A 27901-nucleotide genomic window follows, 5' to 3' on the forward strand; every position below is an offset into this window, starting at 1 on the left:
CGGGCACGGTGGCTCATGTCTGTAATCCCAGTACTTTGGGAGGCCGAGGCGGGCAGGTCACAAGGTCAGGAGTTTGAGACCAGCCTGACCAACATGGCAAAACCCTGTCTCAACTAAAAATCCAAGAATTAGCTGGGCGTGGTAGCATGCGCCTGTAATCCTGGCTACTTGGGAGGCTGAGGCAAGAGAATAGCTTGAACCTGGGAGGCAGAAGTTGCAGTGAGCCAAGATTGCACCACTGCACTCCAGCACGTGTGACAGAGTGAGATTCCGTCTCAAAAATAAAATAAAATAAAAAAGTAAACACATTTCCCCACCTGACTGGAAGGATGCTTGGAAATTAGGGGAGCAGTTTGGTGAGTTTCCTCTGTCTCTGTCACAGGCTAGGGCCTTGCATAAGCTGTTTTAGTTCTGAGCTTATTTCCTCATCTGTAAAATAGGGATAGCCATAGGAACCTCCGAGAGCAGCTGTGGAGAGTAAATGCTATCATGACTGTAAAAGGCCTCACGTTGTTTCAGGCACAATAAAGGTGATGGAGGGAACCTTTATCAAGCTTGGTTGAGATTTCCAAGCTATGGGTCATATCTCATTGGTGGGTTATAACCAACAATTAAAAACAAAATGGAAAAAAAAAAAGAAATAGTGCAAAATCAGCACATCATAGAAGTAAGTGTAAATATTGAGTAGATTATTTATTTTTGAGACAGGGTCTTGCTCTGTCACCCAGGCTGGAGTGCAGTGGCGCACTCATCGGTCACTGTAACCTCAAACTCCTGGGCTCAAGCAATTCTCTCCCCCCAGCCTCCGGACTAGCTGGGACTAGAGGTGTGCATCATCACACTCGCTTAATTTTTTTAAGTATTTTTGTAGAGACAGAATATCGCCGTGTTGCCCAGGCTTGGGTAAATATTTAAAAGGTTAAATATTCATGGAACTTTTCTTTAAGTTGTACATGGATTTATATGTGTGCATTGGGTAAGGATATAAAATATATTTCTCACTGAAGGTTGCAGTTAAAGTTTGAAAACTACTTGTATAGTCCAAACTCTCATTTCTCAATGACTCAAAGACTTAGCACACCAAAGCAAACAAAAAACCACTCTATCGGAGTATGCTGTTTTGAAAGAAGCAATTTAAACCTTCAGGCTTAAAAAAAAATAGCTTCGAAAAGCATCCTTAATTTAAGAGTCTGAATTTTGGCTCTACTGCTTACTACCTCCTAGGGTATTATTATTGGAGTGTTGGATTGTTTTATTAGTTGATATGTGTAAAAATGTTTTGAGAATGATGCCTGGTACGTAGTAAACCTTGGGAAACTATTTGTGGACATTATGTAAAAGTGGTAGTACTCTGCATTTAGGTAGATTTGTGCAGTGCACTAGGGACATAGTAGGTGCTTATTTTTCATTTGATTCTTTAGAAAGTATCTCTTAGATGCCAGTTAGCCATTTTCTTTTTTCTGTTTTTTTTTTTTTTTTTTTTTTTTTTTTGGAGACAGGTTCTTACTCTGTCACCCAGGCTGGAGTACCCAGGCATGATCACATGATCACTGCTCACTGCAGTCTCAGCCCCCTGGGCCCAAGGGATCCTCCTATCTCAGTGTCCCAAGTAGCTGGGACCACAGACATGTACCACCAAGGCTGGCTAATTTTTTTATTTGTGTTTTTGTAGAGATTGGGTCTCCCTATGTTGCCCAAGCTGGTCTCGAACTACTGGGCTCAAGCAGTCCTCCTGCCTTGGTCTCCCAAAGTGCTGGGTCTGCAGGTGTGAGCCTTAGCATTATGCCAAGTTGACCCTTTTTGTGTCATCATACACATTCCCTGTCTTCTTGGACCTTGCAGTCTAAGATGCTGTCACTAAACTGACAACAGCCTTTCTCTTCTATGTAATTTTTATATTTGACTGTTTGCTTGGAAGCCATGAATGTTTTTGTCCCAAGGGAATATATAATGTATAATGCATTTAAGCCTTGGATGCACAATAGACATAATAAAGTATATTATAATAAAATGTCATCTTAGGCACTTAAATTCAGTGAGAAGGACTTACTGGGAGGGAGAAATTATGAAACATTTTCTTTTCTGATTCTTAAAATATGTTTTTGGCCTGGAAGAAACAAGTGTCAAAGTTGTTTTTAAGATTATTAGGTTGACTTCTCTTACAGTGAGTACTTGGTGTCAGCAAACTGATTTGCATTGAGAAAGATGACTGTGCCTTTTGCTGAGCAGTGGTGGATAATGAGACTTCCACTTCAATAAGCCCATTGGCAATACCGAGTCGTAACCTGGGTGAAAAGGAGTTAATCTTGGCTGCCTGGCAGAAGTGGATTTGTTATATAATTTATGATACCCAGAAATCCTTTGGGGAGGTCGTTATTATCTTATTATCATGACAGTATCCATCTATGCCTGAAGATTAATTTTTGTTGTTCTCATCTAGTTCCACCAGAGCGATTCTCCTAACTGAAAGGGTAGTGACTTGTTAAATGCCTGCATTTGGCTTTTGCTTTGATACAAAGGTATGCTAATCAAGATTGGATGTTAGAAATCCAGAAATATTTCAGTTAGTGATTTATTAATAGTTTAGAGATTTTTTTTTCTCCTGTTAAACTGACTTCTGAAAAATGAGTCATATTCAGGGTTTCAAACATTTCTTCTTTGACCAGCCTCAAAAAAGGTTTATCAGTGTTTCTGTCTTGTAGATTGCTACTGCAATTCATTTGTGTCAGTCCTGCCACTGTTGAAACAAACACAAGAGGGGTATCAGTTTGGTTTTCCATCATTTGACACAAGTGGACTTCTTAATTCTGTCACTGGTGGACGATCACTATTAAACAAGCCGGTACTATTTTTTATGACTCACTGAGAAGTCATGTGGTAGTGTGATACCCCGTCTCCAGCTACCAGTGTTTAAACTTGTAATTTTCAATATATTGTGTTAAAACAGACTTCTGTTTCTGGCTATTTTTCTTTTCAATTTTAGGCCTAAAATTGGAAGCTCTGTTTTTATAAAACAGCCTCCTAGAAAAGTTACCGGTGTTGCTATTCTCTCTCTACCCCAAATATCATAACTGGGACTGGGGGTGGGCAGAGTAAGAGCTGGCTGTTTCACATGGTTAAGCAGAATGTGTGGGTCTGCCAGCCAGTGGAGGTGGAATCTGCCCTTTGCTTTCTCAGCAAGTACCTCTGGCTTTGGGGGCCCCGTTGAGGACTTTAGTGCTGGCCTTTCTCACAGTCATGTGAAACAAAGTTCATTGTCTCTGGTGGCTCTAAAGAGATGGAGGACCTTTATTGTCTGTATCTCTTACCCTCTTTGACAAGGTATGTGCTTCAGCCCTCCAAGTTAAAAGTCATTCTGTCATCAAGTGAACAGTGGTAAAACATCTCAAGAGGTGTAACACTGGCCATGAGTCCTTGTGTTTTAAGCAGTTGAATTCCTATTTAAAGCATGCAGTATGCAGTATTCAAAAAAGCTGCTGGCTGTTGCTCCTGCATCTCTAGACGCCTTAAATATGATGCGTTTATTTGTTGAGGTGGGGAAGATGCAGTTCAGACCGGCAGCCTGAGGCTTTTCACTGGAGTGTTCCCAACTGGTGAGCCCCTTGGTCTTCCTAGAGTGCAGTGCGTGGCTGTGGCTTCAGTAAACCCTTGGACATAACACCCTGGCTGAAAAGAGAGGCAGAAGTGATTTCCATTAATGTGAATTTTTTCTAAGGTCCTGAAGTACAGGTCAAAAAGAGACATGACAGGTTGAACATCTCCCTATGTCAGCTTCATATTCTGGCTTTTGCTGTATTTGAGGTGAAAATTAGCTTGTGAAGTGAGGAGAGATGGAACCGTGTACTGCTGGCTGAGAAGCTGTGTTTGTATCACATTATCTGAGAAACTCATAAGGTAAAGAATAATTGGAGTAATAAGATAATCCTCTCCCCTCTTTCCTCTCTGAAGGTAGTGGGTGCTTCGAATGGGGGAGTCCAAGAAAAAATAGACCTTAAGAATCAGGGCTGGGCACAGTGCTCACACCCATAAACCAAGCACTTTGGGAGACAGAGGCAGAAGGATTGCTTGAGCCCGGGAGTTCGAGACCAGCCTAGGCAACATAGCAAGACCCTGTCTGTACAAAAATAAAAATGAAAAAAGTAGCTGGGTGTGGTGCTGTGTGCCTGTAGTCTTAGCTGCTTTGGGAGGCTAAGGTGGGAGGATCGTTTAAGCCCAGAAGTTTGAAGTTAACAGTGAGCTATGATTGCACCACCGTACTCTGGGCTAGCAACAGAGCCAGCTCCTGTCTCTAAAAAGAAAAAATCAGCTCTTGAGAACTGAAATTGAGTTCTGCATTCTTAGGACTCAACTCCCTTTACTCTTTCCTGTTGAGTGTTTGTTAACATCATCCTATAATTTGAATTGGTATAAATAGCTACCATTTATTGAGTACTAATTGTGTGTGAGAAAGTGCTAAACATCTCAGATTCAGCATTTATTCAATCACAAGTTAATATAGTTAAAGCAATAAAGCCTTGTACAGAGCATGTGCTCAGTATCAGTGACTATTATTCCTTCTACAGATACTTATCAATGTGCCATGTGCCACATAGCCTAGGTGCACAGGGTAAAGTGGTGAATAAGGCAGATAAAATGCCTGCTGTTAAAGGGAGCAGGCAATAAATAAGTCAGCAAATTAGAATTTCACAGAGTTGTAAGTGCCGTGAAGAAGTAAAACAGTGTTGTTCTGAATTAGAGGGAAGTGGCATTTGGATTGGTTGAACATGGAACACATATCAGCACGTGAACTGAGACCCATCTTATATGAAGCAGCCATTTATTCTTCACCGTGACCTTTTTTCTTTTTCTTTTTTCATCGCAGAACTCAGTCTCATTTTTTTGTTAATTGATAAATAATGTATGTAGTTTTGAGACATGTGATACTTTGATACATTCATGTTATGTGTAAAAATCAAATCAGGGTAATTGGGATATTATATCACCTTAAATATTTATCTTTTCTTTATGCCGGGATCATTTAAATTATTCTCTTCTACCTATTTTGAAATGTACATTAGATTATTGTTGACTGGAGTCACCCTACTGATTTTTCTAACACTTTACTTCTGTTTGTACCCACTAACCCACTTCTTTTCATCTCCCCTCCCCCTCCCCTTCCCTGTCTCTGGTAACCACCTAGAGAAGATAACTGTCTTTCTCTTCCTGAGATCCACTTTTTTAGCTCACACATGAGTGAGAACATGTGCTATTTGTCTTTCTGTGCTTGGTTTATTTCACTTAACGTAATGACCTCTAGTTCCATCCATGTTGCCTATGACAGGGTTTCATTCTTTTTTATGGCTGAATAGTATTCCATTGTGTATATGTACCACATTTTCTTTATCCATTCATCCATGGATGGGCACTCAGGTGGATTCCATATTTTGGCTATTGTGAATAATGCTACAATAAACATGGGAGTGCAGATCTCTCCAGTATATTGATTTTCTTTCCTTTGCACATATACCTAGTAGTGCAATTGCTGGATCATATGGTAGTTCTATTTTCAGTTTTTTGAGGGCCCTTTATACTGTTTTCCATAGTGGCTATACTCATTAACATTTCCACCAACAGTATACGAGAGTTCCCATTTTTCCACATCCTTGCCATTCATTATTATTATTATTTTTTTAATAACAATTTTAACTGGGGTGAGATAATATCTCATTGTGGCTTTTATTTACATTTCTCTGATGATTAGTGATGTTGAGCATTTTTTCGTATACCTGCTGGCGCAATCTCGGCTCACTGCAAGCTCCGCCTCCCAGGTTCACGCCATTCTCCTGCCTCAGCCTCTCCGAGTAGCTGGGACTACAGGCGCCTGCCACCACGCCCGGCTAATTTTTTGTATTTTTAGTAGAGACGGGGTTTCACCGTGGTCTCGATCTCCTGACCTTGTGATCCGCCCGCCTCGGCCTCCCAAAGTGCTGGGATTACAAGCGTGAGCCACTGCGCCCAGCCCCTGCTGGCTATTTTCATGTCTCCTTTTGAGAAACATCTATTCAGATCTTTTGTCCATTTAAAAATCAGATTATCTGAGTCGGGCACAGTGGCTCAAGCCTGTAATCCCAGCACTTTGGGAGGCTGAGGCAGGCGGATCACCTGAGGTCAGGAGTTTGAGACCAGTCTGGCCAACATGGTGAAACACCGTCTCTACTGAAAATACAAAAATAAGCTGGGCCTGGTGGCATGCGCCCGTAATCCCAGCTACTCGAGAGGCTAAGGCAAGAGAATCACTTGAACCTTGGAGGTGACGGTTGCAGTGAGCCGAGATCGTGCCACTGCACTCCAGCCTGGGTGACAGAGTGAGACTCTGTCTCAAAAAAAAAATAAATATATAAAATAAAAATCAGATTATTATTATTATTTTGCTATTAAGTTGTTTGAGCTCCTTATATATTCTGGCTGTTAATCCATTGTCAGATGGATAGTTTGCAGATTTTTTTCCCATTCTGTGGATTGTCTCTTCACATTTTGATTGTTTCCTTTGCTGTGTAGAAGCTTTTTAGCTTGATATAACCCCATTTGCCTCTTTTTGCTTTGGTTGCCTGTGCTTTTAAGGTCTTACACAAAAAATCTTTGCCCAGACCAGTGTCCTAGATCATTTCCCCAGTGTTTTCTTCTAGTAGTTTCATAGTTTCATGTCTTATATTTAAGTCTTCAGTCCACTTTGATTTGATTTTTGTATATAGTGTGAGAGAGGGGATCTAGTTTTATTCTTCTGCATACAGTCATTTAGTTCACAGTGATTTGTTTTAGTTCCCATTTTCAACTGAGAAAACTGAGATGGAAGATGGTTAAGTGTGTGCTAGAGAGTTGGTAGAGCTGGGCTGTACAAACCTAGTCATTTTGTATCCAATGCATGTACTGGAAGGCACATGACTATACTGGAGCAGCTGAAGGAGCTACAATATCTGTGCAACTGGTTTTTGAGTGAGAGAATTGAATGTTGGTTGCAGAACAGTCAAGACACTGAACGCAATTCAGAAAAGTTGCATGTAATTTCATGGACCCCCTATTGTTGGATACAACATTTGTGTGTGTGTGTGTGTGTGTGTGTGTCTGTGTGTGTGTGTGTGTGTGCGCGCGTGCGCGCACGCAGTTTATTCTGGGGCCATAGTTGTCTTTGAATCTTCAAACTTATTGATGACTGAAAGAACTTATGGTGCTGCTGCTTTATTTTATAATTTTTTTATGTTGTTGTTTCTTAAAATAGGGCATAGCTGCTAGGGCAGGGTTTTAATAGACAGCATTGTGATGGCCATTAGGTGGCAGCAATTTTGGCAGGTCATGTGGGTGGGAAGTGGGCAGGAACTGAGCAGGAATCATCGATGTCTTACTTTGCAAAGCTTGCAGTACCAGAATGCCTTCCAACAGGTATAGAGCTCTATTTTTAATTACCTGCTTATCTTCGCACATGTTAATGTACTCTGGGGCCTCATGCCACATGAGCATTTGTGAAAATAAGTAACTTTAAAAAAAAAAAATCAAAGCTTAAACCTTGGGGCCTCAAGTTTCAACCTGCAGAGAACGTATTCAAATAAAGATGTGCAAACATGAGCATTTCCTGTCAGTCTTCGAAACTTAAACACTTTCTTAATAGCCTCTTCAGCACATAAAATCAAAGAGGAATTGTCTCAGTTATAGGTATTGAAACCAAGAGGGTAGCCAAGTTCAGGTTAGATTTGGGCTTTCAGTTTCATGCGATATGGTTTAGGTCAAATATCTGTTTCAGCTGGAAGGTTGATCATGTTATTGTACAGAGAAAGACTTCTGAGAGCTTTTGCTTTACAGCCTTTTACATGGTGTCTGAATGCTGGGACGGGGTTCCTCCTTGGGAACAAGATGATGACAGCAAATATGTACACAATAGAATAAAGCTCCTGAAGTACTCTGTGGCATATCTACTTGCAGGAGGTCTAACGGTGTACAAATTGCAATTGGAAAGATTCTTTTAGCCAGTTAGTCATACCATCTTTTATATAGCATCCTACTGGTCCACGTAGTTATAATGGAATTTGACAGCTTTTATGAACTTGGGATCATTGGTCCTGTTGTTCAGCTAAGGGTCCTATGATATATTCGACTAGAAATTGTGGCCTAGTCAGTTGGTTCTGAACGATGAATCAGAACATCTAGCTATTAGATCTTCTCTTTGCTCTCTGAATAGAAGAGATCTGAGTGACATAGCTGTGTCTTGGTAGGGACTCTTTCAGTTGTGATAGAAAACCTGATATCTGATTTATGCAAAGGAGAGTTTGTTAGCTCACACCTGTGAAGTTCAGGCTTTGATCTTGACTCTAGGAACAGTTGGATTCAGGGTGTAAATAATGCCTTCAAAATTCAGTTTCCCTTTGTCTCTTCGTACTGCTTTCCACTTGGTGATTTCATTTTTGGGTTCTACCTGCATTTTAGCTGAGCCCCATGTGATAAACAGGGACCATTTAATCCTCACAGTGACCCTTGAATAGGCATTCTTATTTTCTCTGGTGGCTCTTTCTGGTAGCATCTCCAGCCTCCTATATTTTCAGTGTTGAGATTCTCTCTGGCTGGCTTGTCATGGGCATATCCTGGATCCAGTCATTAAAGCCAGGGGCATGTGAGGACTTGGTGGGCCTGAGTCCCATAGTTCTTTATGAACCCCACCCAGCCATATGGCCGAGAGCGAGGGAAAAGGATCTGCTGGTGAAAGTTGGGTAATCATCTGATGAAGAGCCTGGATGCTGGGAAGGCAGACACGTCTGCTACAAATCTGTCCTTTGACCCAGTCTGCGGCTTGACAGCCCATGTTAGTCTTCACACTAAATCCAGCCCATTGACCATTTCCAGGCATTCCACATTTCTCTTTTGAATGAGCCTCTTGCTCCCTGGGAATGTGAAATCACTCAATCCATGGGCCAGACCCTTCTACCCCTGATGTTAAACCTTTGATAAGGGGACTGTTACTCATTAGACCTTAAGATGGTCATCATCTTTGTCCTCTTCTTTTCCCCGGAGGGAGTGTGAGGGGGAAGTTGATCTTCTTTTGAAAGAATAAATTGAGGAAATTTAGATATAAGTGAAAGATGTCTTTAGGATTAAGCTGCTTTTTTCCCCATTCCCCCATCATTTAAAAACACTTTCTTAAAATCCCTGGAGCCAGAATCATTGGATCATTGGATTGGTTAGTTTTTTTTTTTTTTTTTTGAGACAGAGTCTCACTCCATAGCCCAGGCTGGAGTGCATTGGCGCAATCTCCCTCACTGCTACCTCTGCCTCTGGGGTCCCGCTTCAAGCAGTTCTCCCACCTCAGGTTCCCAAGTAGCTGGGATTACAGGCATGTGCCACCATGCCCAGCTAATTTTTGTATTTTTAATAGAGACGGGGTTTCACCATGTTGGCCAGGCTGGTCTTGAACTCCTGACCTCGTGATCCACCCGCCTCGGCCTCCCAAAGTGCTGGGATTGCAGGTGTGAGCCACCGCGCCTAGCCTGGTTAGCCTTTTTGATGTGATTCGCAGTGAAGCAAGACTGAAAGGATATACTCCAAAATATTAACCGTAGGTGGTGAAATTAGTGATTAGCTTTTTTTTTTTTCTTTATGCCTCTCTGTACTTTCTAAACTTCACAAGATAATTATGTAATACTTTTGAATTTGCCAGCAGGAAAGAGAGCCTAGTGACCTCACTTTTCTGACCAGGTTACTGATGTGGTTGAAAGCAGGAATTCTTTTATTGTATGGGTCTTTTCTGTCCCTCTTCCTCTTCCTGTCTGCTATGCATTAGCAGTCAGCCTCCATCGTGGGGAAAAAGCTGATAAATGTGGTCTTAATGGATTTAGATTTTTTTTTTTTAAGAATTAGCAAACATTAAGAGATTGATTGGTTACCACGTGGTGAACCTGAGGCCTACTTAGAGGCCTTTGGCTCCCGAAACTACATATCTACATTTGTGGTCATCCAGGTGACCTTTAAGACATTTGGCTGCAGTCATTTATCATCTGTATATTGTGTTCCTTCGTCGTCTTTGGACTCATTTCATAATTTCCTTTCTTGCCTTTTACTTAAATGCAAAAATCTAACCTTATCTCCAGTTCACTAATTTTCAGTCAGTTGCTGACTCCCAAGTTCCTCAGAAGGTGATTGAAAAATGAGCAGTTGATGTGGTAATTGGGTATTTTGAGGACTAATCAGCTACAATCAGGTAAACCTCCAGGGTGGCTGATAACCATATGCTGACTGGAAGGAGGGTATTAGTGCTAATCAGTGGTTTACTTTCAGTGGGCTTTACTGAGGCTCCATCCTAAGGAATAAAACAAGCTGCAAGCTTATAATGGAGATGAAGAGTGCAGCAGGCATGCCGTTTTTATTAGAGTAAAGTGCAGCACAAATCCAGGATGGCCTTCTGATTTTAAACAGGGAAAGTCACTGGAAAAGCTGGTGTGAAAACAAAGAATGACCTAGAAATTTGGTGCCCGTTTATGATGCCCCCCATTGCACATAAGTGGGTGGTTAGAAATGCCCAGATCAGTAGTGACAGCAAAAAATATTTCAAGTATGGGTCAGTGAAATGATATGGCCCTTTTTGGTTATTTTGAGTTATGTGGGATTAAACATGTAGCTCAGTTTGGAAGCCCAGTGACCAAAAAAGTGGTTCATTATTTGGTATTTGGAAACTTTATAGTATGTGTGTGTGTTGGCTTGGCTGTATTTGGCAAGTAGGCATTTGTTCTAGCCAGCCCACACTGGCTTCAGTCCTGAGGCCTCAACTGGACGTATATTCTTAGGAGTGTATGCAAAGGGTGCAATGTGAGGAACATTGAGAACACTTTCAAAAAGAAATGACTTTATGCTAAACTGGCTGGCCTTAGTCATGTGACCTAAGATGATTTTTTATAGAAATATAGCCAGATTTCTTTTTTAAAAGTTTTCTCTGTCATCCCTACCCCTTTTCTCCCTTCCTTCCTCCCTCTTTTCTTTTGCACTTTTGAGATTGGTTGATGTAAAAAGTCATGGGTTCCTCCTCAACCCTAACTGGAACTGCTGTCTTAGCTTGTTGCTGCAGTACATTTTAGGACAAAAAGTCTTTTAAAAGCTGGAAAATAGAAGCAGACGGGTCTCGTTTGCTTTGGCAGAGGGATCGGCTTTCCCTCCCAAGTAGCTCTGGGTAAGACCTAATCTCCAAAGGTGATCTTTGAAGTCTTAAGTTGGAAGTGGCAGCAGCAACTCTGCATTTAAAGTGTTCCCTCAATCTTTCCTTGTTATTTTTGCACATTTACTTTCTAGGAAGTAGTTTACAAATGGACACCAGCCATATTCCATCTTTTTCTCAGGTCATTCAGAGTCTGGCTGCCAGGTGGGATCAAGGGGCTCCTGTGGTCTTGCCTTGAGACTCTCTGGAGGATGGCTGTGCCAGTACAGCCGCCTCAGCCCCTGGCAGCTGTAGAAAAGCTGTCTGAGGAATTAATGTACTCATGTTCTCTGGCCTTTGGGTATCTGGCATATGTAGGAAGAAATAAAAAGCTGCACCCAGCTAGTTCTACAAACTATTTAGATGAAAGTTGAAAAGATGGGCTTTTTATATTGCTAATATGTAGGAGCACCAGCATCTGGCAGTGGTTTCTTGCTGCTGAATAGATTCTAGATGGGAACAGAATGGAGGAGTGGAATGGATTGGTCCCTTCTGTCAAGGAAGCCTCAGAGCAGATATCAAGTGCCTTGCTGACACTGACTTTTGGTGCCAGCATTTGCCTCCTGTTTTTTAGCTCCTCATTTCACAAGTCTGTTCCTTGGGTGTCAGGATGTCCATTAGTAGCCAACACGCATTCCTCTGAGTGGGCTTCCTGACCCAGCGAGCTGCAGCAGTCAGTTTACTTAGGTCTGTTTTCCACGTCTGGGCCTGTTACTGACCCTCCAGAGATCAAACTAAGATGATTAAGGAGAGGGAAGGCTGCAAAACTGGTGTTTCCTATCCCTCGTTGTTCAGATTGGAGTAGCCCTGCTTTCCCTCTGCTTTTGGACTTCTGCTTTTTCTTTGACTCTGATAGTCTTGGGCAAGGAGAAGTGTGAGATCTGTTCACCAAGGAGGCAAAGTGCCTGTCCTCAGGAGGGTTGCACATTTAGAACTTTGGCCTCACTGAATGCCAAAAAAGGTGAAGTAGTCCCAGAATATTAGACCTTGGAAAGGCTAACCCAGACCCCTCACTTTAATGTCGGTGTCACAGAAACTCAGAGAGGTTAAGTGGCTTGCTTGAGAATGCACATTGCTCAGGAGGATTTCACACCAGAACCAAAGGCTTCCTGGGGGTATATTCTGTTCATATTGACTTGGTTCCTCAGGAATATACTTAGGCATTGATAGGATGTTGAACATTTTCTTCTTGGGGCACCAGGACCTCCTTAAGGATAGGGGAATATCCTGGCACACATCATAGCAGAGAACAGTAGTGAGACCAGTGATGGGAAGTGGCGAGTTTAGAGTCAGACTGCCTGGATTTGAATCCTTCTCCTCCATAGATTGGCTGTGTGACCTCAGGCCACCTCCCTCAAGCTCTATTCACTTCCTCCCTCTGTAAAATGAAGATTATATTGTCTTCCTTATAGAGTCGTGGATTAAATGTGATAATTCATGCCAATAAATATATGTAATTATTTTTACAATATTGTTATTAATATACATTAATAACATGAGCCAACCATATCAACCCTCTCCCTCCTCCCTTCCATTTCATGCTTATAGACATTTAAGGACCAGAATAAGACCTGCCTTCTCTCTGAAACTTCCCCGTGGAAAGTCTGGCAGACTGATTTTATTTTCCAGCCTTACTGCTTAGTAGTTAAGAGACTTGTTTCCTAATCTATGAAAGCTGCAACAACTCTTTTCTTGAGGTTGCTGGGAGGCTTGAACGTGATGATGAATATGAAGCATGTAGCCCCAGGCTCCACAGATACTGATTTCACGTCCCCAGTCCCTCTCTACTTTTCTTTCCATAATAGTAGTTCACACTTCTCTCTCCTTCTCCTGTCTGCATTTGTACAGAGTCTCAGTGTGGGTTTGTCCTCTGTGGTGGTTCTGTTCTGTAAGACACAGTTGAGAGTAAACCCCTAGAAGACAGGGACTTGCCTGGTTGTCATTTCATGATCTGCCTAGGAGATGGGAACAACTTCCTGATCTCTCTTTGGAGCTAGAGCAACCCAGGGACTGCAGCCTCTGGGATTGCCCTTTGGGCCCAGCAGTGGCCGCTCCAGGCCTAGGACCAGGCAGCCAGCCAAGCCCATCCCCAGGAACAGCGGCCAGCGCTGGCACAGGGGAGGAAAGAGTCTGGAGGCTGATGTGCAGAGGAGGGAGGGAGAGGCAGAGCAGCTGGGCCGAGACTGAGGGAGAGAAGCTGGAGGCTGATCTTGGTCCAGCAGAAGCTGAGCAGAGCTGCTGTCTTTGGTCTTTCAGGTAAACACTCAAAGCTATAAGTAGAAAAGAAAAAAAGCCTAGAAGTTGGTTTCCCCAGTTTGTGGGGTTTTTTTTTCCTTCTTTCTTCTGCCCTTTCTTTCTCCACATCCCTCCTTGTCTCTGGCTCCATTCAACCCATTTGTGTCCCTTGCTAATGCAGGAGAGTGGTCACTTATTGTGAGCAGACCTGAATCGCCACAGGAGATCCGGGCTGGCTCCTGAAAAGAGCACCGTTCTAGGAGAAGGCAGACGATTCTGTCACCAGCGTTGTGACAATAATTATAACTATTATAGAGGCTAACACTAACCAAATGCTTTCTGTGAGTCAGGTATTAAGCAGAGCATTTACCTGCATTATCTCATTTATTCTACCCAATAGTGCTTTGAGGTACAGCTGCCCCGTTTTAAAGTTCCATGCGGACAGTTCCTGTTATTTGGTGAGATTGCCATGGCAATGGCAACGGTTTGTCTTGGTTTGTCTGAGGTCATCCTCTTCATCACTGCGCTTCTGTTTCCTCCATTCCTAGATAGACTCCTTGACCTCAGTGTGTCTCCGTTTAGTTTCCTGTAAAATGGGGGTAATTGCTTCACAGAGCTACATTTATATATAACTTTCTTAATGTACTAACAAATACAAAATGATATTCATGACTAATAATGCTCTATTGCTGTTGAAAATTTGGTGCCGGGATGTCCAGATTATGCTGAGGCTGTCCACTTCAGAGGTGGCAGTGATGGGGAGGAGGACCAACTGGGAAGGCAGTTCCATTAAATTAGTAACTGAGTGGAAAGCTAGACATACTTTCTTTTGCAGATCTACAGAGTTGGGACTAAGTGGAGAGAGGAAGGAGTTTGGAACTGGCTGAAAGCCTGCTCCAGGTTAGGGACTGGGCATAACCAGCAATTCAGTGTCTGTTGGGCACAGCAGATACTCAGCTTGATTTTATTCAGGATCAATCACAAGGAAATCCTGTGTTGTGGAGAGTCTGATCCTCCAAGCATTACTGGGTAGTGGTGTATTTGAGTAGGATCAGTGCTGTGGCAAGATAATTGGTTTTGGAACAAGCCCTGGGCCAGTGACTCAGTGCAGGGATAGGCAGTCCTGGCCAGCTGGGCCTGTGGAATCTGAGGCCTGGAGCCCATTGTTCAGATGGGGTAAGTTGGGGCTTCCAACAGGCTAACCAGATACTACTGAGCTACTACTACTACTGATACAGTAACAGCTGTCATATCAAGTGTTTTCTCTGAAGCCATGTACCTTTAATCTGCATTTCCTCACTGAATCCTTTCAAGAGCTCTATCAGGCAGATACCATTTGGCAGATTGAGGAAATTCAGGCTTCCATTAGGGTCAAACAATTAGCCAGTGGCGCAGTTGGGCGTCCTTTTCAGAGCTGGAGCTTTTAACTGTGCTGGTGGACAAAAACGTCACACGTTTAGGGCATCTGGACTAATTCTCGTTTCCATGTCTGGTGGGGCTGAGCCTGGGTGCATGGGGGCTGATCCAGGTGCCTGCCTGGATCGTGGCAGCAGGGCTGGCCTGGGGAGAGGGCAGTGAGTAGGAGATCCTTCTTGAGCACCAAGCACAGACCATGTGTTCTGTCTCCAGTGGCTGATGGTGAGATTTGCTGCTCTGGGGTTGCTGTGGTGTCACTCCTGAACTCGGGGCCGGTCCATCATGTGTTCTCTCTAGGTGCTTTGCTGGGGGTGGGCTCAGCAATCTAGCCTAGGGGTAAATGTCATGGTATCTTGAGCCAGATGTGTGATCATGGGTAATTTACTTTCCTCAGCCTCAGTTTCCTTGTTTTTAAATGAGGCTGTGATTAGTATATGTGAGTTCATGTCCCTAAAAGTGCTTAGCATAGTGCCTGGCACCGTATCAAGTGCTCAATAATTGATGACTGCTATTATTAGCTGTTAGCCATCAGCTGGTGAGTCTAGGGGAGACCTTCAACTTTAAAACACTTGAAGTGCTGTCAGCCTGGGCCACGGGGCTGGGCACTGTGATTGAGCCTGGGGAAAGCTCTGGGAGAGCAAAAGTATTTTCCCAGAGAAGGGGGTAGACACAGAAGAAGGTAGACCACTGGGCAGTAATCAGAGTAATTGGGGGACCATACTCACCAGATCTGGAGATATTTTCTTCTGGCTTTAGACCACCACTCGCCTCAACACTCAGTGGAATGGGGGCATTTCAAAGAAAGAGACCAGAATGGAAGAAGGATCCAACCTTCTGGCATTTGCTGATTGATCATCTGTTGAAACTAATTTTCTTCTCCTTTTTTTCATCTGCTGGGCATGTTAAAAGCTTTCAGGTTTCAGCTGGTTCTGCTGTGTCAGGTAATCAAAAGATGCTCTTACATGGAGGGCCGGTTGGCTCAATGGGATTAGGGCCTCTTTGGGAGCCCCATCTGTTCTGTCCCTACCTGAAGGCCTTGGCGCCAGGATTTGGAGGAAGCTGCTAGGATGAAGCATCTGTCCAGTGGGGGTGGGGTGAGTGGCCTGGGGTAGGTGGGTCAGATGGAGGCCAGGAAATCCTCTTATCTCGCTGGGTGCCCATGCCTCACTCAGCAGCAGGAGCTGAGCAGCAAACCCTGGTGAGTCAGCGTGCCTGGGAATTAGAGTTGCCAGTCTGTGAGCATGTGGGGTTTGTGTAAGTTTGGGTCTTTTGTTTCTTTCAGCATTCTAATCTTTAGAAACACAAATCTGGAAACCAGGCCCTCCACATGGTACAGTCCTTGTTTTGAGATAATTCAGCTCGCACAGTTGCTTCCCTTGTACCATGGTCTTCCAAGAATTAACCCCTTGCCATTTGAAATTGTAATGAGTTGTACTTATGGCTTACTAGCTGTAGTCTTAAAGCATAAAAAGTCTTTTAAAAAACTTACTCAGGATGGTTATTTTCCATACCAAAAGCCCTTATAAGAGCTTCAGTGTATTTTTGAAGCCTAAGTAAAACTACAAGTCTTTGAGGGCATGTTTGGACATGTATTTTTGTCATTGTTCTCTTTGCGGGTGGAGAAGGGGACAGGCCTTGATATGACTAATCTCTAATAACTACAGGAATGATTGTGCTCTTCATTTTAAACTTACTGTACACTCAGAGCTTATCCTCAGAGAGAATTCCTCTTGAAGACGACCCCCAATTTATCCAGGCACTGTTTGGAGGAAGCCAGGTATTTTAGGCAAAGTTTAAAGCTCCAGCCTTTCATAAAAAACACCCTTCTGTCCCACTGCCGGTTTTCTAAGATCTTTCAGTTTGGATCATAGAGGTCCATGAAAGCTCCCTAGACCTGGGGAGGCCCGGGTGACTGACGTTGACTTCTGTTTAGTGTCTGTTTCTTGCTACACTTCTGGCTCCTGGTCCACACTTCATTAACAACATAATTTCAGTGGCTGCCATTATTATAGCAGTTGGCAAAGTTTTATAAATACTAAATTGTACATGGATTTTCCAACAAACCGGTTGAAGGTAGGAATAAGTGTCCTGAGTAGCCAGAGTCATCTTAGAGAAATCACCTCGATTCTGGCTCAGAAATGTCTAGCAATTTGTTTAAAAAAACACTTTTAAATTACATAAATAATTAATAAACCACCATGATGAGTTTGTTATGTATCAGTGCAAACTTTTCTTTTTCATCTAGCAATTATCCTACCATTTAGAGATTGTATTTGGGTAAATCCGTCCTTCTTTTGTTTTTCTATTTTTTTCCCAATTTTTTCAGTTTTTTCTTTTTTCCTGAATATTCTGAGCATTTTTATTTATTTATTTTTGGTAACTTTTTTTTTTAGCTTTTATTTTAGGTTTGGGGGTACATGTCAAGGTTTGTTACACAGGTAAACATGTGTCATGGGTGTTTGTTGTACATATTATTTCATCACCCAGGTGTTAAGTCCAGAGCCCAGTAATTATCTTTTCTGCTCCTCTCCCTCCTGCCACCCTCTACCCTCTACCCTCTACCCTCAAGTAGACCCCAGTTTCTGTTGTTTCCTTCTTTGTATTCATAAGTTCTCATCATTTAGCTCCCACTTTATAAGTGAGAACATGTGGTATTTGGTTTTCTGTCCCTGCGTTAGTTTGCTGAGGATCATAGCCTCCAGCTCCATGTGTGTTCCCACAAAAGACATGATCTCGTTCTTTTTTATGGCTGCATAGCGTTCCATGGTGTATATGGACCGCATTTTCGTTATCCTATCTGTCACTGATGGGCATTTAGGTTGATTCCACGTCTTTGCTATTGTGAATAGTGCTGCAGTGAACATTCGCATGCGTGTGTCTTTGTGGCAGAATGGTTTTTATTCATCTGGGTATATACCCAGTAATGGGATTGCTAGTTCGAATGTAGTTCTGCTTTTAGCTCTTTGAGGAATCACCATCCTGCTTTCTACAGTGGTCGAAGTAATTTACACTCCCACCAGCCGTGTATAAGTGTTCCCTTTTCTCTACAACCTTACTATCTCCTGTTATTTTTTTGACTTTTTAGTAATAGCCATTCTGACTGGTGTGAGATGGTATCTCATTGTGGTTTTGATTTGCGTTTCTCTAATGATCAGTGATATTGAGCTTTTTTTCATATGCTTTTTGGCCACATGTATGTCTTCTTTTGAGAAGTGTCTATTCATGAACTTCGCCCACTTTTTAATGGGGTTGTTTGTTTTTCTCTTGCAAATTTAAGTTCCTTATAGATGCCGGATATTAGACCTTTGTCAGATGCATAGTTTGCATATTTCTTCTTCCATTCTGTAGGAATCTCTTGATAGTTTCTTTTGCTATCTCTTGATAGTTTCTTTTGCTGTGCAGAAGCTCTTAAGTTTAATTATTATAGATCCCACTTGTCAATTTTTGCTTTTGTTTTGATTGCTTTTGGTGTCTTTGTTATGAAATCTTTGCCTGGTTCTATGTCCAGGATGGTATTGCCTAGGTTGCCTTCTAAGGTTTTTATAGTTTGGGGTTTTACATTTAAGTCTTTAATCCATCTTGAGTTGATTTTTGTATATGGTGTAAGGAAGGGGTCCAGCCTCAGTCTTCTGCATATGGCTAGCCGGTTATCCCAGCACCATTTATTGAATAGGGAGTCTTTTCCCCATTGCTTGTTTTTGTTGCAGATCAGATGGTTGTAGGTGTGTGGCCTTATTTTTCAGCTCTCCATTCTGTTCCATTGGTCTGTGTGCCTGTTTTTGTACCAGTGATTTTTTCAATTTTTTTACACAGGGTCTTTGTCACCCAGGTTGCAGTGGAGTGGTGCTATCCCAGCTCACTGCAGCCTTGACCTGGCTCAGTTGATCCTCCCACCTGAGCCTCCCTTGTAGCTGGGAATACAGGTGTGCATCACCACACCCAACTAATTTTTTTCTATTTTTTGTGGAGACAGGGTCTTGCTATGTCTCCCAGGCTAGTCACAAACTCCTGCACTCAAGCTATCTGCCCACCCACCTTGGCCTCCCAAAATGTTGGGATTACAGATGTGAGCCACTGCAACCGGCCCCAGTCCTTCTTTTAAAGTGGAGACACGCTTCTTTGGAAGCCTCAGCCTATAGGCCCTATAGGGACAATCACATTTATTGTGAACTTCGCTTGCATTCTAAGTACAGCCTTGCTGAGGACCTGGGGGAGAAGAAGAAGCTCCTCAGTTGGGAAACTTGGTTTGGAGTACTGGCTTGGTGGATGATTTCTATAGGTGGATGGAGTAGGGCAAAGCAAGGGCATTTCACCTACTGTGTGGGATAGGCCCAGAAAGCAATCTGGAGAGATCAGGTTCAAATTTCATTTTGCTGCTTGGCTTAGGCCCCTGCTTGTAGTCTTGACAACCTCATCATTAGGGCATTATGAGACTATTGTTCTGAATATGGCCACCCCTCCTCCCTACTCATCCTACTTAAAAAGAAAATCTGCGCCGGGGGCGGTGGCTCACGCTTGTAATCCCAGCACTTTGGGAGGCCGAGGCAGCGGATCACGAGGTCAGGAGATCAGACCACAGTGAAACCCCATCTCTACTAAAAATACAAAAAATTAGCCGGGCGTGGTGGCGGGCGCCTGTAGTCCCAGCTACTCGGAGAGGCTGAGGCAGGAGAATGGCGTGAACCCGGGAGGCGGAGCTTGCAGTGAGCCGAGATCACGCCACTGCACTCCAGCCTGGGTGACAGAGTGAGACTCCGTCTCAAAAAAAAAAAAAAAAAATCTGAGAATGTTGGCATTAGGAATTAGAAGATGAACCGTTTCTTTGTGCCTTCTGGCTTAACCCAGGTCCAAATAACTTTTCTTATGTGATGGCAAGTTGGCAAGACAGATTTCCTCTGGAATATTTCTGTCAAATTGTAGTCTTTGATGCATTCTACATATGAATCAGCCTCTTTGAAATCTATGTTACCTTAAGAATTTTGGGAATTTCTCTCATTGGTTCTCCATATGTGCCCCAGCCACTGCGTCGCCAAGGTGAAGTTACAGAGCTGGCCTATGAAGGAGATGATGAACTCAGTGTCTCTCCCATGGTTCGTTGTTGGCTCATGGAAATAGAGCGGTGAACCAGTGCGCACCCTAGAAGGTAGGGTCCATACCCCATTTCCCCCGCCCAGAGGTGATGGCTTTCTAATTTCCTTCCAGGTTGGCTGGCTCCTCTGGCTGATGGCATGTTGAGGTACATGGGCCAGCGGCAGCGAGGGCATCTGATCCAGAGGGGGCCACTCTAGAGGCCGGGCCACCAGCACCATGGGCCAGTGTGTCACCAAGTGTAAGAATCCCTCATCGACCCTGGGCAGCAAGAATGGAGACCGTGACCCCAGCAACAAGTCACACAGCAGGCGGGGTGCAGGCCACCGTGAGGAGCAGGTACCACCCTGTGGCAAGCCAGGTGGAGATATCCTCGTCAACGGGACCAAGAAGGCCGAGGCTGCCACTGAGGCCTGCCAGCTGCCGACATCCTCGGGAGATGCTGGGAGGGAGTCCAAATCCAATGCCGAGGAATCTTCCTTGCAAAGATTGGAAGAACTGTTCAGGCGCTACAAGGATGAGCGGGAAGATGCAATTTTGGAGGAAGGCATGGAGCGCTTTTGCAATGACCTATGTGTCGACCCCACAGAATTTCGAGTGCTGCTCTTGGCTTGGAAGTTCCAGGCTGCAACCATGTGCAAATTCACCAGGTTAGTCACAAACACTTTATGTCATCAGGTGAGCAGTGGAGGAAAGAGAACAGCATTGGGCAGTGGTGCCCAGCTAGGATAGGACTGGGTTGGCTTCATAGGGTTTTGGGTAAGTTTTTATTTTTCTGATCAGGTTCTCTAAAGCATGAATGTTTTGAGCCAAGTTGTGGCTATGATGCTGAGAAGCCCCTCTGGACTCTAAGGGTTTAAAATATATCTCCCTGGCTCTGCAGCAGACCTACTAAATAGGAATCTCAGCAAGGAAGGCCCGGGCATTTGGATTTTGATAAAGATTCATGTCTGGTTCTAATGTGCACCCCATGTTTTTTTTTTTTTTTTTGCAGAATAATGCCTTTGCCTAATTCATAGGTCAAATTTCAGGCCTATCCTAGCATTATTTGGCAGCTTCTGAGTAACTGGGCACTGCTCATCTTTGCCTTAAATGAGGAATAAGCCAGGGTGAGCCAGGTCACCAAGTTGCTGCTCAGCCCCACTGCTGTCTTGGACCTTTCTTTTCTTTTACTCCTTTACATGTCAGTTCACTCACTTGATATTTATTGTATGCCCAGCATGTGCCAGGCACTATGAGTACCAATACAGTAAGTGCCTCTGGGGAGGGGATATGCCTCTCTCCCTCCATGAAGCCACTTGCCCTTTCTAGTACTTAGCATGTTGCCTGCCGTCAGCCAGGCCTGTGTATAATAAGGTCAGTTGGCCTCAGTTACTAAGCAGTAGCTGTGCATATTGTTCTGGTCATATGTCCCTATAGAATGTGGTTTGTAGAACACGGGGTTATGAATAAGAACTGACTTTGAGACCCAGCCATACAATTTGTAAGTTTGCATGCCCCCCACCCCAGGAAGGTTACCTTCCAGACCTCAGAGGCGTCACCTCTTCAGCAGATACTACAGTCCCTGAGAAGATGATCAATGCGAGACCATGCTGTAAGCTGAAAGGGTTGTATAGATGTTAAAAATACATACATAATTTTTGTTTTTTAATAATAGAATTTTGATCTCTGGTGGTAGAATTACCCAGGTTCAGAATCCTTGGCTCCAGAAGTCTCCCTTGGCAATCACTAAAAATATACCCCAAACAAACAACCCATAGAGAATCAGAAGGGAAACAGGAAGCCTCCTCCTCTGGAAGAAGAAAGAATCCGTAGCTTAATCGCTATTGCAGAGCGGGAAACAGGGCAGGGAGCAGGAGACTTAAGTTTAGCTTTGGGAAGATGAATGAATGAATAAATGAACCATTATCAGCTGCCAACTGTGTGCCAGGCACTGTTAGAAGCAGAATAGTAATTCGTTTAGTCCTCACCAAAACCCTATGAAGTAAGGTGGTATTTTTACCATTTGACAAGTAAGGAAATAGGACTAATTAGTTGGAGGAGTTAGAATTCAAATCCAGACCATCTGGTCTGAAAGCCTTGCTCTTAATCACTATGTATATTGCCTGTAAATAGTATAGTTTATAATTATTAATTGTCCTTTTCCTTTCTGTTGCAGGAAGGAGTTTTTTGATGGCTGCAAAGCAATAAGTGCAGACAGCATTGACGGAATCTGTGCACGGTTCCCTAGCCTCTTAACAGAAGCCAAACAAGAGGATAAATTCAAGGATCTCTACCGGTTTACATTTCAGTTTGGCCTGGACTCTGAAGAAGGGCAGCGGTCACTGCATCGGGAAATAGCCATTGCCCTGTGGAAACTAGTCTTTACCCAGAACAGTCCTCCGGTATTGGACCAATGGCTAAACTTCCTAACAGAGAACCCCTCGGGGATCAAGGGCATCTCCCGGGACACTTGGAACATGTTCCTTAACTTCACTCAGGTGATTGGCCCTGACCTCAGCAACTACAGTGAAGATGAGGCCTGGCCAAGTCTCTTCGACACCTTTGTGGAGTGGGAAATGGAGCGAAGGAAAAGAGAAGGGGAAGGGAGAGGTGCACTCAGCTCAGGGCCCGAGGGCTTGTGTCCCGAGGAGCAGACTTAGTGGCTCTGTCCCAGGAGCAGCAGCAAGGATCTGCCAGCTGCCCTGCAGCCAACTGAGGAATTGGACCATTTTGGAAATTACTGAAGATCCGGATATTTTCTACTTTACACCTTTCTCTGCCTTGTATCTGAAAGGGCTCTAAAATGCTGTATCATGTTTTAGGCACTTTCTTCATTTTTTTGGTTATTTTGGTTATTTCCTTTTTGGGGGGGATCTCCCAGAATATTTGAACCTGGTTACATGTTGTGTATCTTTTTTTGAAGCCTTCAGATAGAATAAGCCTGCCATTTCTTGCACAAATTAGGTTGTTTTTTTTTTTGTTGTTGTTGTTGTTTTTTTTTTTTGGTAGGGGAGGGCATAGAGCAGGGAGCGGGGATGGGACTGTTAGGTTGAATTAACATTACAAAATGATACAGTGCCAGATCTCAGTTTTGCATATTGTTTTTCAGGGCAGGTCTGTACTGTGTGTAGTGCTGTTTACATGGTTGAATTTAGGTTGTAGTAATTATTTTTAAAGATTTACACAGATTTGAATAGCAGTGTTAACTGTTAACCACATTGCATTAATTCCCAGGCGATTTAGAGCTCTTGGAGAGCCAAGGCCAGCCAAGAGCATTTGTAGTCTGGTGACAACCCCCTTTTAAGCTAATTTATCCAGAACCCTGATTTCCCTCACTTCTTGCTCCTTCCTTCTTTGACCTATTGCATTTCATGTTGAGTTTTTCCATCAACATGCTGCACCTGTCAGTCAAGTGAGCATTTTTTAAGAACACATTGTACTGAGAACCACTTAAGCATTGAATGCAGAGAAAGCAGTGCTACCTCAGTTTTGCTGGAAGTAGACTTCTTCGATAGTTTTCTTTCTTTGATGAAGTTTCTGTATTTTCATGTTGTAAGTGGAAATACTTTTTTTTGTTTGTTTGTTTCATTTGCCTTGGAGCCAAAGTTTCTGTTCCTGGTGGTCGGGAAACTGCCTGCCAGCCAACTGACTTGAAGGAAAACTGTGGTATGGAGCTCTGCTTGAATTTTTTTTTTTTAATATTTTTATTTTTTTCTTTGAATATCATCAGCTTACTTGTCTGGTAAGGGCAGAAGCCTGGGGTTGGCCTGAACTCTGCCAAACAAATATCAAAGTGTATTTAATAGTTAAATTTGTGCCCTTTCCCTTCTTGCTGCACCCATGTTGTCACTTAACCCCCAGGAGTTATTTATTATCTTTTTGTTAAAGTCAGGCTCATATGGGGTAATGTGATGACTGTTTAGGTTTACATGACCCTCCTTTCCCTACCCCCAAATATGTATATATACATATATAAAGTATGTATATATTTTACCTATATAAAATATATATATATACACATATATGTATCTATATTCCTTTGTTTCTTTGCCTGCTTATACTGGCCATAAAAGAGGGAGCTGCCTTCAATGTATAAAGTATAAGAAGAGTGCCAGGGAATGCCATAATGGAGGCTTTTGGATCTGAATTTGGACCATTTCACTAAAGAGAACATGAGTTTGCTCAGCCCTTTCCTCACAAGAGGGAGGGCCCGGTTCCCCAGACTTCTCCACGTGCTCACTCCATAAAGGCCAGCTTTGGCCAGACTGCCACAGGGGCCTGAGGAGCTGACTGTAGGCCTACCTGGTTTCAGTTAGAGGGTCCTCCTGTTATTTTTCCATTTAAAAAGTTATGTCCTCAGAAAACTGTACTGGAAGGATGGGTGGTAGGAACTTGTATAGTTCAGCTTCCAACACTTTGGAACAGATTAAAAAGGGAATCTTTTAAATAAAAACTTATAAAAATATTTATACTCTTGAGGTAATGAGACTTTGTCTATTAAACATTTGGCGGTTTCTCCCCTATCCTAATACCCCGCTGCGTCCCAGGTATGTTTCTCAGCCTGGGCAGGAATTGCATGTTTTGAGTTCCATTGTGAGCAGCCTTACAGCTCTGGGCTCCCATCTTAAGGATTATTAAAGAGTTTTGGCAGTCAGTATTTTTCTAAAACTGATATTGACCATAGGGAACATACTTGGAATTTTTGTTTTTGTTTTTTAAATCCTAAACCTGACAGTTCCTCCTTCAGAGGGGCAAATGGGAAATTTTAAGATCATCCATGGTATAGTACTGCTAGAAAGCTGAAGGAGGTCTTGGGCCAGATGCCTGGCTTCTGTTCTAGCTAAATAAGAATCTTGAATAAGTCTCCAGGGGTCCCAGCAGGTTCTGTGGGATCAGTTGTAGCTGAGTACCCAGACTGAGGTTTTAAAAAGACCGCTTTTTCATTAAGCCAGTTTGCAACTCATTTTCCCCGGTTCTGGGTTGGGTAGGGAAAAGGCAGGCTGCTCTTGGCTAGGTAAGGCCCTTTCCATCCCAGATCAGAGTGTATCAGAGAAAGGTGCACAAAAGAGGGAGGCAGCCCAGGACCCTGAGTACTCTGGAGAAACTAGGTTCCTTCCCCACCCTTTAAGAAGACATTCCGTGCATTAGGTGTACTAGAGTGGGTGGATTTTGTTGTTTTTTAAATTAACTATTTAGCCTCCTCATCCCCCACCAAAAAAGCCATGTAGTTATTTTTTGGTTATATTGATCCATTTGCAAACGGGAGCCAGAAAAGGGAGCAGTCAGGGAGGGACTTACAAGTTCCTTCCAAGTTTGAGTACTTGATGCTCAGCAAAGATTTCAAGCTTCTGCAGTAGCTCTGGGCCAATGCTTGACTCTTTCATGACCACAAGAAATGCAGTTTTTTCTGCAAAGGGATCCAAGGTGAGGTGTGTGTAGGGTTTGAAGTTATACTTCTGGGAAATGAAAAGCCTTGTTCCTTTCAACCTAGAAATACGTTTGCCACTTACTGAGTGAGCAGTAAGTCTGTGTAAGAGGCTGAATGTATGCCCCTCAGATAAGCCAGCACACTCCTTGCTTAGCAACAGAACATCAGGGTGATGTGGAGAGGGTCAGGATGTGGATGCCACTTTGGAAATTGGCAACATCTGAGGGCAACAACAAACTAGTGTGTTGGGAAATAAGAAATAACTCAGTTTTGACAAATGGCTTTGTCAGCTTTTGTGATGTTTCTTTAGCAGTTTATTAGAAAGATGGTATGAGATGACGTGCTGCTTCATTGAATTGCTCTTTCCCCCACCTTTGCCAAATCTCAATGTATCATTCTTAACCCCACCTCCTGTAAGGGGCTTTGCTATGCTTCAGCTGGTTGTCTCAGCAGCTGGAGTGCTGCCTACCTGTGTGAGTTGGGTCCAGGAACCCATGTCTGCCCTTCTGATAAGGGAAGATGAGTCTAGAGCTGGCTGAAGATCTAAATTTTAACCAAACCCCTGGGCCAGGAAAGTAACAATTGAAAATGTACAAGGCAGTGTTTTCAGTATTAAACTTCCCCAAGGAAAGCACAAACTAGTCTTTTTGGAAAGGGAGAAAGGATTAAGCCACACAGTATTAGTCTTTGAAGCAGTACTGGTCTCCAGGGGCTGGTGCCAAAATTTAGTCCCATAGTAGTACACTTGATGGCCTCATGTACTATATACTCTGCCAAATTGTATTAAACGGTGGGAAGTTACTGGGATAAGAACTTGTCTAAAAGTTTACAAACCAAATCAGATCTGTTAGGTTGGTGCAAAAGGAAGTTTTTGCCATACTTAATGTATGTTTTTGCCATTAAGTATGGCAAAAACCACAATTACTTTTACACCAACCTATATATTTAAGAGTGTTTGGTTTGCCAGATTCCAAATGAGGTCTTCAGTGCAGCAAAGCCCAAAAGGCAGACTCAGTTTTGCAGTTAAAAGGTCAAGGCGTAGAAGAAAGCTGCTGCTGGGTTTTTGTTGCCTTTTACTTGACTGCTCTGCTATTTTTCTTGTCTCTCATGTTTGGTTAGCTATGACTTGAGCATCTTGGTAACTGACAAAGGTCTTCCTTGGGGGACTTGAACATCTTGGTAAATGACAGGTCTTCCTTGGAGGACTCCAGCAGTATCTTGTTTAAACGACTGAAAGGACTGTTAAGGTTGTTGAATTGTGTTAATTGGGACTCATTGAGGAAATGCGACATTGATCCTCCTCTTATTCCACAGTGTGTTTTCTGATCATATAAAGAAGTTTCCCAGCCACCCCCCTTCAGAGTTTATTCCCACGGTAAGCTGTAATTGCATATCCAGTTTAAACTGGACTGGGACTGCATGTTGGTGAGGATCAGCAAGGGTTTTCCCCCTTTTCGAAAGACGAAATAGATTCTTGAGCACTGGTTGCAGAAGCCAAAATAGTTCAAATAGCTTTGCATAACCATTGGGTTCTGCTTCTGATTCAGGTGCTGGGCATCATGTCCTCCCTATTCTTCTCTTCTTGGAAACCCAGCCTATCTCATAGATACCTACTTCCGCCACCCATCCAACCTCCCTGCTCCTTTCAACACAAATCTTGGATATTGCCAAAGGAAGCCATTCAGCAGCTGCTGGGGTTTTTCATCCCCCCGACATGCATACATTTGCTCTGGGAGAAGTGTCTTCCCTCTGACCCTGGTCCCCAGCTCTGTCTGTGATTAATTGCTCTTACCTGTTGCACTAATGAATATGACTCTAGGTTTTAAAGGGGGAATGTGAAGCAATAGGCAAATGGGGCTTGGATGAATTGGTCCCACAGATATACCCTGCCTTAAGCCGCTGAGGTGATGAGTCCACTGCTCATGTGACCCTCCACCTTTGTGGATCCCTCTTGGTTTGTGACCAGTGTGTCTGTTTGTTGAGGTTGTATAAACTTGACAAAAGTTAATACTTTTGTTTGTATTTTCTGCACTGTTGCACTCTCCAAATGGCCCCTTGAGTATTTTTATTGACTTGTTACACACATTTTTGTCTTTGATGTCTACATTTTTCCTTTAATGTTTTTTATTTGGAAGGTTACCTGCTGTTGGATTTAATAAATTTGTTTACTTGATTACTGATATTTCTACAAAAAAAAAAAAAACACAGTGACTTTATTCTGGGGCAAAATTTACCCACTGGGAGCTTCTACCAACATGATATTGAGTAACAATTTTTATCCTTTGAAAAACAATCCAGATAAGTACAGGATCCTCAGACTCCAAACATGGGTGTTGACCTCCCACATAGCAAGCTTAGTAGGGTGGCTTTTGGGGGTCTCGTGCTTAGAGGCAAAGAGCAAATAAGTCTTCACAGGGCCACTGCCTGAATAGTCTTACCTTAGCAACTGATGTGAATTCTCATGAGGAGTAAAAAGTGAAGTTGAGCAGTATGTTAAATGCATGACCCCTAGATTTAACAGTATGGCAGTGATTAAGGCAAAGGAA

General features: G+C 43.1%; 1 protein-coding gene across 6 annotated transcripts in view; it reads left to right on the forward strand.

Moving 5' to 3' along the window:
• DCUN1D3 (defective in cullin neddylation 1 domain containing 3) overlaps nucleotides 1-27528 on the forward strand; it is a 46740-nt gene extending 19212 nt beyond the window's left edge. For all 6 annotated transcript variants that reach the window (XM_055233115.1, XM_055233117.1, XM_055233114.2 and 3 more), the window contains 2 exons: nucleotides 20060-20595; nucleotides 22104-27528. In XM_055233115.1, coding sequence (XP_055089090.1) covers nucleotides 20165-20595; nucleotides 22104-22587 — 915 coding nt within the window. In that variant the 5' untranslated portion in view covers nucleotides 20060-20164 and the 3' untranslated portion in view covers nucleotides 22588-27528. The remainder of the gene's footprint in view (nucleotides 1-20059; nucleotides 20596-22103) is intronic.
• The last annotated feature ends 373 nt before the right edge of the window (nucleotides 27529-27901 follow it).

The sequence above is a fragment of the Symphalangus syndactylus genome, chromosome 11 (genome assembly GCF_028878055.3).
Source record: "Symphalangus syndactylus isolate Jambi chromosome 11, NHGRI_mSymSyn1-v2.1_pri, whole genome shotgun sequence".
In the NCBI taxonomy this organism is placed as follows: domain Eukaryota; kingdom Metazoa; phylum Chordata; class Mammalia; order Primates; family Hylobatidae; genus Symphalangus; species Symphalangus syndactylus.